Source organism: Saccopteryx leptura, chromosome 1, assembly GCF_036850995.1.
Source record: "Saccopteryx leptura isolate mSacLep1 chromosome 1, mSacLep1_pri_phased_curated, whole genome shotgun sequence".
NCBI classification, from domain to species: domain Eukaryota; kingdom Metazoa; phylum Chordata; class Mammalia; order Chiroptera; family Emballonuridae; genus Saccopteryx; species Saccopteryx leptura.
The window spans coordinates 383,058,340-383,068,985 of NC_089503.1; the positions used below are offsets into that span (position 1 = coordinate 383,058,340).

Genomic DNA, 10,646 nt, shown 5'->3' on the forward strand with positions numbered 1-10,646 from the left:
TTGTTCCGAGAGAAGAGGGATGACACTCTAGGAGGAGCCCATGCTGTAGGAGAGCAGAGAAAGGCCACGTGGAGGAGAAGAGAGGCAGCCAAGATGGTGGAATGCTGAAGAAGCCAGTTTGTGCAGAGTTTGTGCAGAGAGAAGGAGATGGGGAACAGAGGTGAATGAGTCTGGTGAACTAGAAACCTTTGATTCTAGGAAACTCGGATAAGTCAGTAGCTTTGTGAGCACTGAATGAGTGGGTTTTGGAGCCCAGTGTGTGTATTACTTGCCCGCTGGATGCAAGCTAGGATTAAAGCTAATGGCCCACCAGTTCTTGGCTCCACTGTTTCATTACCGTCTGTCTGAATCTAATGCAACCCTGCATGGGCCAGGCAGCTGTACTGGTGGCCAGGGCTACTGGCTTTACACCACTCTAGGAACATTATCTCAGTAAAGCGTCACAGCAATCTCATAGGGTAGGTATGGTTAATCCCATTTCACGAATGTTGAAACTAAGGCTCAGAAAGGTTTCAATACTTGCCAAGATGTGAGCCCAAGTGTAACTTTAAAGTTGGTGCCTTTAAACTTTATGCACACTGCCTCCCTTACCGAGTATTCTCCTACCCTGAGCTGGCCGTTCCAGAACCAGAACACCATGTCCCTTGATTATCACAACTGGAAAGTGACTGACTACAATGAGTCCTGGGAAGAGAATAAAGCAGTAACATTACAATATTTTCCACATTTTGGCTTTGTGACTAGTGATTCTAGAGAAAGAGTTTTCCTATTAACAAAGACATTCTAAGCAAGCAAGCAAGCAGGAATAATGTTCATTCAAGCACACTACAATAAATTACCCAGTCAAACCTAGTCAAAATCCATTTAAACTCAGTGGAGGACCAGAAAAGAGAGCAGACGGGATTCTAGGGGAGAGCCAGTGAAATGTTCTGAAGCCCTGTGAGGTGGGACGCAGGCAGGTATTCCCCTGGCAGAGGAGATCACACCGCTGTGCCCTAGGGGAACTGTGAGGGGACCGAGTGCTGGCGGGCGAAAAGGAGGATTAACTATCATCATGTTACAACTTCTGTAAGCCTCTGACCACTTTGCTTTTTATAAATCTATGATTTGAAAGAGAGAGAAGGGAGAGAAAGAGAAAGAGAAGCATCAGCTAATTGTTCCACTTAGTTGTTCCATTTAGTTGTGCACTCATTGGTGGTTTCTTGCATGTGCCCTGAATAGGGCTTGGACAGCTCTGCCCACTTTTGATATACATTAATGGAAAGAGTTATTAATAATTTAGGGAAATTAAATTTTTTTTTAAAATTTTATTTATTCATTTCAGAGAGGAGAGACACACACAGAGAGGTGGGGAGGAGCAGGAACATCAACTCCCATATGTGCCTTGACCAGGCAAGCCCAGGGTTTCAAACCAGCGACCTCAGCGTTCCAGGTTGACACTTGATTCACGGCGCCATCACAGGTCAGGCAATTTAGGGAAATTTCTAAGAGCACACGAGGATCTTGATAATAAGCCCTCCTTTTGCCTTCTATGAGGTCAGTGGTTCTCAACTAGGGACAATTCTGCCCCCCAGGGGACCTATGGAAAGTGTGGAGACATTTTAGATTGTCACACTGGAGAAGTACTACTGGCATCTAGTGGCTATGCTGTTAACTTAAAATTTTTTTTATTGATTTTTAGAGAGAGATGAAGGGGGAAAGGGAGACAAAGGGAGGAGGAGGGAGGGAGAAAAAGGGAGAGAGGGAGAGAGATTGATTTATTGTTCCACTTATTCATGCCGTCATTGGTTGATTCTTATATGTGCCCCAACCAGGGACTGAACCTGTAAGTCAGGACAACGCTCTAACCGACTGAGCAACCTGGCCAGGGACAGACATAATGTTAATTAAACAACACAAATCTTGTCCCTAGGTCAGCGTTTCATACTACCAGAGCAGCTCCCCCCTGTAATCTAGTGAAAGTCAGCCTTCAGATACAAGTTTGTATAAAAAGAAATTATTTTCCTTATATAAAAAAAATCAACACTAAGCACCAAGCACCAAGCATGACGGGGCTGAGTGAAATCACTGAGGCTTGATGGCAATCCCTTTACCTCCAGGAAGAAGGTCCAGCTCTGGCAGAAATGAGCTTTGCCACAGAGGGAAGTTCCGAAGAGTGACTCTCTTAACAGTGGTTTATACCTGTGAAGGCACAGCAGGATCACTACTACAGCAGCACACAAATCAAGGTATCATGCAAGCACCGCCCTGGACATGCTGAATTGTCAGAACCTCTGGGAGAGGGACCCGCATGCAGAAGTTTTCATACCTCTTCCCTGCTGACCAGGGGCGCAGCCCCAAATGGGAGACCCTGCTTTTTAGAACAGTTTACAACTAGGGGTGAATCTGCTCCCCAGGAGACATTTGGTGATGTCTGAGGATATTTTTGATTGTGAAAACTGAGAGGGTACTACTGGCATTCAGTGGGTCACCCTACAGAGCACAGGACAGACCCCACAACAAGGAATTGTCCTGCTCAAAATATTAAGAGTGCTAAGGTTGCAAAACCCTGCTTTCAAGAGAGGCACGAGGAAGGTAAGCTAGGGGGCTGTCTACCTCTGAAGGGGCGAGCACTCCAGGAGCAGGAGGAAGAAACTGACAGCGCTGACGAAATGTTCTCCACAATTCCTCTGGGCCTCAGTCCAGGGAAAACAGGACAGAGGCGATAATAGAATGACTCTGATCAGATTTATCCTGTTGAAATCGTATTTCTGTCCCCCTCAGAACACTGACACTGCTTTCACTAAGGTCACCAATGGCTTCTTACATGCCAAATTCAAAGGACCTTTTTTCAGTTACCAACTTGCCTAACCTCCCTGCAGTGGTTGCCATGGCAACCCATGATCTCCATCAAGCGCTTTCAAACCTTGGCATAATTCCCTGTTCTCTTCCCAGAGTCTATGTACATACATGAATGCTGGTATTCAAAGCAGTTGTCCTTGACCTTCTCATTCCCTCCATGGCTTAACAGCCAGCCACCAGTGAGTCCCAAATCTCTTCTCCAGTCCAGAACCCTCTCCCAAACTCAAGACCCAAATGTCCTCTAGTCCCCTATATGTAATGTGTCCCCCCTAAATGTAATGCAGGGGTTGGGAACCTTTTTGGCTGAGAGAGCCATGAACGCCACATATTTTAAAATGTAATTCTGTGAGAGCCATACAATATCTTTAACACTAAATACAAGTAAATGTGTGCATTTTATGTAAGACTAACACTTTTAAAGTACAATAAGTCTCTGAATTCTTTTTAATAATGTTGTTACGTTGTTGCTAACCAATGATGAATAAAGTACTTCTTACCATTAATGCGACTTCTGGTGCTGCATGGTTTTGCTGATGGCTTTGTAGTCTGGTTGATACGTGGTGAGGTTAAGCTTCATGCAGGTGTTGAAACTTCCAACTGTTAAACGTGACTGTAGGTTGGTCTTAACGTTCTTTAGATGTGAGAAAGACTGCTCACATGCATACGTAGAGCCAAACATTGTCAGTACAGCAATACTCACACGCTGCAGTGTGTGGTATGTGATGGGAAGCGTGTTCCAAGTTTTGACAATCAGCTGGTCTGCAGGTTGAAGTTTTTTCATTTCTCCCCACTTGTGTTCGCTCGCCAACTCTGCTTGCTGTCATGCAAGTCTTTCCAAATCTTCATTCAGTGACTTGAACTTATTCACTCACATGTCTGAGGCCTTCAGGTCAGCGGCTTGTAGCTCAGAATCTCTGACAGAGACACCAGGGATGTAACTCAGGTCGGCGCTGTCCATTGCATACTCATGCGGATGGGTGTTGAACTTAAAAAGACGAGTGTGCTCACGAAATTCTCCAAAGCGCACTTTGAATGACCACAGGAGATTAGATGTGAAGCCCGCTAGCTGCTAGAGATCAATATGTTGCGCAGGGTCACTTGCTGTGCATGCATCTTTAAACTCTTCCAGTTTTTCAAAGTGTAGTAAATGACCTGTTTCAATGTCTGCGATGAAGAGTTCCAGCTTGTTTTCAAATGCAAACACTGCTTGAAGGGATAAGACTGTATTTCCAACTCCTTGCATTTTCACATTGAGCTGGTTCAGATGTTCACTCATGTCCATGATAGTAGAACTTCAAGAGCCACTCGGTGTTAGCTAACTCTGGATGCTCAACGTTTTTCATCTCAAGAAAAGTCCAGATTTCGCTCAGATAAGCCATAAAATGGCTGAGTACCTTCGCACATTGCTGTGCAGAAGCAGACCAGGATAATTATTCCCAACTTCATCCAGCAGTGTTTTAAACTGGAGATCATTTAAAGCTCAAGCAACAATAAAGTTGACCACCCGAATGACCAGCAACATCACCTCATCAAGCTGCTCGTCACACATCTGAGCACAAAGCGCCTCCTGATGTAGGATGCAGTGAAAACTTAGGATGGGTCTCTTTTCATGTTCATGAAGAAGCGCTACGAATCCTGTTTTTCCCCACCATGCACGGAGCACCATCAGTACACACCGAAATAAGTTTATCCATCGGTAGATTATTTTCTTTAGCGAACTCAGTGAAAGACTTGAATAAATCATCCCCTCTTGCTGTCTCTTTCATGGGCAAAACAGCAAGACTTTCCTCATGTAGTGTGTCACCGACAGCATACCTTGCAATCACGCTGAACTGGGGTAAATGGCTTACATCTGTTGACTCATCCAAAGCGAGAGAAAAGAATGGTGCTGCATTTATGTCCTTCACTTGTGTTGCCTCAATTTGATTTGCCATCATGATGGTATGATCGTGAACAGTTCTTGCCGACAGAGGCATGTCTTTTATTCGTTTGATTATCTTCTCTTTATCCAAAAAGTCGTCAAAAAGTTCATTGGCGGCCCTGGCTGGTTGGCTCAGCAGTAGAGCGTCGGCCTGGCGTGCGGGGGACCCGGGTTCGATTCCCAGCCAGGGCACATAGGAGAAGCACCCATTTGCTTCTCCACCCCACCCCCTCCTTCCTCTCTGTCTCTCTCTTCCCCTCCCGCAGCCAAGGCTCCATTGGAGCAAAGATGGCCCGGGCACTGGGGATGGCTCCTTGGCCTCTGCCCCAGGCGCTAGAGTGGCTCTGGTCGTGGCAGAGCGACGCCCCGGAGGGGCAGAGCATCGCCCCCTGGTGGGCAGAGCATCGCCCCTGGTGGGCGTGCCGGGTGGATCCAGGTCGGGCGTATGCGGGAGTCTGTCTGACTGTCTCTTCCCATTTCCAGCTTCAGAAAAATACAAAAAAAAAAAAAAAAAAAAAGTTCATTGGCAACATCAAGCATGAATGTTTTGGCATATTCCCCATCTGTGAATGGCTTTCCATTTCTCACAATTGCTAAAGCACCAGCAAAGCTAGCCGAATTCCAGTCACCTTGTTGGGTCCAAAGACGGAGTTGCTGCTGACTAGCTTGCACTCTGCACAGATCTTGACATGCTTTCTTTCTGCTGTTCCCCGCTGGATATTTTGATGCAAATGTAGTATGGCGTGTGTCGAAGTGGCGCTTTTTATTTGACCGTTTCATCGATGCAATTTTATTATTGCATATTAGACACACTACAGAACCTGCTCTCTCTTGGGCAAATTTCTCTGCCCATTCCTGCTGAAAAGTACGATACTTCTCATCTTCTTTTCTTTTAGCCATCTTTTTCGTCAAAAGGGTTTCTGCAATTGACTGACTACTAGCTGACTACTTGATTAAAAGGAGGGAAGTTTATTTCCTGACCTCACAACAATCTGTGTACATTACACATTATCCAATAAAAATTTGGTGTTGTCCCGGAGGACAGCTGTGATTGGCTCCAGCCACCCGCAACCATGAACATGAGCAGTAAGAAATGAGTGGATTGTAATACATGAGAATGTGAGAATGTTTTATATTTTTAACATTTTTTTCTTTATTAAAGATTTGTCTGTGAGCCAGATGCAGCCATTAAAAGAGCCACAACTGGCTTGTGAGCCATAGGTTCCCAACCCCTGATGTAATGTGTCCATAACCGACTGTTTTTCCCCTGCAACTGATTTCTCCTACGACATTCCTTTTCCTAATTGACGGAAACATCAGATCTCCGAATTGAAAACCTTTTCTCCTCCTTCCTCATCCCCACCAGTAAACCAATCACTAAATCCTTAATTCTCCCTCAGTTCTCACATTCATCACCGGCTCTTCAGCTCTACATTAAAGGCAGTCAGGTCCCTAAACATGTCTCCCACGGACCACTACGAAGATGTATATATTCAGCCTTTACACCTCCAGGCTGCCTCTTCTTCGCTGATCCAGCCTTGACTCTCCCCCCACAAGCTATTCCTCTGAAACACAAACTGGTTCGCATGACTCATCTATTTAGAGCTCCTTCCTTGATTCCCCATGCTCTGCTGGGGAAGAATTCAGCAGGTGGTTGAGAATACTGGCACTGGAGTTGGGAAAAGCCGGATGAATACTAGATTCTCCATCTACTTACTACGTGGCCAGGAGACAGTACTTAACCTCTCAAAGCCCTAGAATTTTCATTCATGAAATGGGAATGAGTGTGTCTTTCCAACAATGGGAAGGGATTATAAAATATGTATATAAAACATTTGTCTCAATACCCAAATTAAATACTAAATAACTGCTATAAGATGAAGTCCAAATTACTTAGGATGGCCCTCTACGATCTATCTGGTCACTGCCTATTTAGTCTCATTTCCCATTACTTCCTCACATTTTCATTGACATAATGTTTCACATCTTTTTGTTTTGGTTTTTTAATAGATTTCAGAGAAAGGGGAAAGGAGAGAGAAAAACATTGATTTGTTGTTTCACTTATTTATGCATTCATTCGTTGTTTCTTGAATGAGTCCTGACCTGACCAGGAAGCGAACCTGCAGCCCTGGCGTAGCAGGACCACGCTTTAACCGAGTGAGCCACCTGGCCAGGGCCCATTTCTGCTTTTGTACACACAATCCCTTCTGTCTACAGAGCCGAGCCCCCAGTGCTCTGTCCAATGACTGAACTTATTCTTCCAACTTTGGTTTTCAAACCTTTTAAACTTTGAACCTTAAACACAACTCATCACTTTGTATCACATGTATTTTACTGTCTCCCTCTCACACTGCATTGTTTCTTGAGAGCACAGACAGAGACAATAACAACACAAGAAACTAACAAGAGACATACAAATTCACCTGAAGAGACATGGAACCTGATCAGTTTCTGTGGAAGAAATTTATAGAAAGGCCCTAAAGTGATCACTCTGTTCCCAAACCAATGTAATGTAACTAATGGTTACTTCATTTTACTTTTTATTCTTTTCTTTTTTAAAAAGTGCATTAGCCTAATGAAGGTTAAGGTGAGCAGGTCAGATACCTTACACTTGGACACCCTTGGTGCTGTTATAAGATAGCTGTGGAGGAACAGAGATTCAAACTGGGTCTTGAAAACTGTTTTGGTCCAAAGCAGATAGGGCCTAACAGGGCAAATGGTCTCTCTCGGGTATGCAAGTAGGGCTATGTGATCTTCAGTCAAAACTTTGATATAGTGAAGTAGACCAAGTCTTGCCACTCTAAAGCTGCCTTTTGGGATATTAATTTTAGGTTGGTTATCAAGACTCAAAGCACCTTTGACTCTCCGCCAGCTTTCCTGCCTAAGAGATTCAGATGGAAAATCCTGCTTCTGAAAGGGAACCTGTAGTCACCTTAACATTAGACAGGAAGTCTCCAAGCAGGAGCCAATCTTCCCCCACCCCCACTGTTTCCTGGGTTGCCTAGGAAAAATTTACCTGCCATTCTGCTTTTCCTCAAGAACGTGCAAATCGCTTGTTTGTTTGTTTTTAGAGAGAGACAGGAAGGGAAAGAGATGAGAAGCATCAACTTATAGTTGTAGCACTTTTAGTTGTTCATTTATTGCTTCTCACTCCTGTCTTGACGGGGGTGGTGGGCAATGGGGGGGGGGGGTGTCCCGGCCAAGCCAGTGACCCCTTGCTCAAGCCAGCAACCTTGGGCTCAAGCCAACGACCATGGGGTTGTGTCAACGATCCTACACTCAACCTGGCGACCCTGTGCTCAAGCTGATGAGCCTGTGCTCTAGTTGGCGACCTTGGGGTCCGGAACCTGGGACCTCAGTGTCCCAGGTGTACGCTCTCTATCCACTCTGCCACCACCGGTCAGGCATCGTTCTCACTTCTGAAATCTAAGATCCCACTCTCCTTTCTCCTTTTTCCAAAATGGCAAATACACCAATTCTGCCTGTCTTTGGGAATTTCATGCTTATGTGAATTCCCTGTGCACACGTATTAAAATTTTAATTTTCTCCTGTTAATAATGATTATTAGCCCAGCTAGGAGAATCTAGAAGATAGCAGGAAAAACATTATTTTATATTAGAACACCCACAATTTTAAAGTCAAATTTAGGTTGAGGCATGTTGGTCCTTAGAGGGAAATTGTTACAAATTTATTAAGGGAGAAATGTTCATAAAAAGATTCCGCCATGGGGACAACCAAATACGGCAACCAAAATAGAGCCATAATAACATCTCCGAGTTGTCTGTAATAAGGTGATGACAGAAGAAATATACTGGCGAATACGAAGGCTCTTAGACCAGAAAAAGCGTGGCTTGTAGGATTGCTGCCCTTCACATACTATGGGACGCAAAGGAGGCGAATTTCCTCGTACTCAAAAGGCGATCACGAACAGCTCATTTATTCACGTCAATAAGCCAAGTCATATTCCTTTCTGAAATGCGAGATGCCATTTTTATCCCATACTAAGTGCACACTAAAAAAAAAAAAAAAAAAAAAATCCCTCTTGAACAACGAGACAGATGTTTCGGAGGCGGGTGGAGAATCTCATCTCTATATACAAAAGCATTAGAAATCTGTCAAAAAAGGGGGGGGGCAGTGAAGCCTAAACTAGCCCCTCTGACGTTTGGGGCGCTGCCGTGACGCCCGCGAAGACAAATTCATGCAGGGTGGACCTCGCTCTGCTCTCCCCCGGAGAAACCGGGGAGAGCCGGGGAGGCGTCCCGAGGGAGGCGACCCAGGGGGAGTCCCCGGGGGATGCGGGGCTCAAGAAAGGAGTCAGCGTGGGGGCCAGAGGTGGCGGTGGCGGCAGGGGAGGGGCTGCGTGAGGATGTCACAGACGGGCGCGGCGGCGACGCTGTCCCGGAGCGACCTCCCCCTCCCGGCCTCGGGCCCCAGTCACTCACATGCGGGGCCCGCGCCCCCTCGGACTCCTCCCGCCTCGGGGACAGCTGCCTCCGGGCAAGGAAAGGAAGCCGACAGCTTCCTGCTTCGGGGCATGCGACCCGGAAGCAACTCCCACGCGACAGAAGCCGCAAGCCCTAGCGTAGCTCCTTCTCCCCGCCCCCCGCTTCCGCCGAACACAGGACGCGCGAGGTCAGGGCGTACGCAGGAATACTCGCGAGATCTGGAGGCGTGGGTTCTTGCTCCCCCTGGTGTTCAAGTCTTCCTCAGCCGTGCTCCTCAGCCCTTGCCAGGGTCTTTCCTGTACCTGCGCGTTAACAGACGAAATATCTGACCTGATTCGTTCAACAAGAATTTGTTGGGCTCCCTACGACATGCCAGGCAGCGTGCTAGGCATTAAGGGGTGGGCATGGGAGGGATAGGTTAATGGAGGGCAGGCCTTTAGCTCCAGGATCTCCTTGTCTAAAAGAGAGAAAGACAAACAGGTAACTCAAATTTACACACGGCCCATTCAATATTTTTTAAGCGTTTACTCTGTGCCAGACATTACTTAGCTCGAATAGTGAACTAGGACATGGTCCCTAATAGGGGCTTCTAACATTCTACTTGGAGAGAAGAGAACCTGACCCAAGCAGTTACACAATGGAAGGCAGCACAGGATTAAAGATCAAGCGAGAAGGGGAGAGAGACTCTACTGCAGACTGGAAGAGAGGCTCTCTGAAGGAGCTGGGACAAAGGCATGAGCGAGGTTTGGGAAGCATTGCAAGGAAAGAGAACAGCTTGGGCAAAGGCCTGGGAGTTGGAATGTTGGTGGCACATTTAAGACATGGATAAAATAGTAGGAGATCAAGCTGGAGAAATCAGTGAGGGGGCCAATGGTGAAGGGCCTTCAAGCCCAGGCCAGGTTTGGAGCTTTAATAGGCAAAGTGACATACTATGAGACATTTCAGGAGGAAGGTTTTTTTTTTTTTTTATAAAATCCATTTATTTTATTTTATTTTGACAGAGGCAGAGATAGACAGGGGCAGACAGACAGGAACGGAGAGAGATGAGAAGCATCAATCATCAGATTCTCATTGCGCGTTGCGACTTCTTAGTTGTTCATTGATTGCTTTCTCACATGTGCCTTGACTGCGGGCCTTCAGCAGACCGAGTAACCCCCTGCTGGAGCCAGCAACCTTGGGTCCAAGCTGGTGAGCTCTTTGCTCAAGCTAGATGAGCCCGCGCTCAAGCTGGCGACCTCCGGGTCTCGAACCTGGGTCCTTCCGCATCCCAGTCCGACACTCTATCCACTGCGCCACCACCTGGTCAGGCAGGAGGAAGGTTTTGACTGCTGTCTGTGTGTAGGATGGAATAGTGGGGGATATCAGAGGCAGGGAACCCAGCCAGGAAGTTTCTGAAATAATCCTGGTGTTAAAGGTCTGAAACAGAAGTGTGAGTAGGA

The 10,646-nt window shown here is 46.3% G+C and overlaps 1 protein-coding gene across 3 annotated transcripts in view; it reads right to left on the minus strand.

Annotated features, from left to right (window-relative positions):
- C1H6orf89 (chromosome 1 C6orf89 homolog) overlaps nucleotides 1-9,361 on the minus strand; it is a 41,690-nt gene extending 32,329 nt beyond the window's left edge. The window contains exons 1-2 of one of the 3 annotated variants that reach the window (XM_066359523.1): nucleotides 9,205-9,361; nucleotides 2,094-2,181 (exon numbers count right to left, since the gene is read on the minus strand). Coding sequence is in view for 1 of the 3 variants with exons in the window: in XM_066359522.1 (XP_066215619.1) it covers nucleotides 9,205-9,206 (2 nt within the window). In the remaining 2 variants the exon portion in view is untranslated. Of the gene's footprint in view, nucleotides 1-2,093; nucleotides 2,182-3,338; nucleotides 3,359-9,204 lie in introns of those variants that run through there. The other 2 variants (XM_066359524.1, XM_066359522.1) reach the window with 2 other exon arrangements.
- Nucleotides 9,362-10,646: the final 1,285 nt, after the last annotated feature.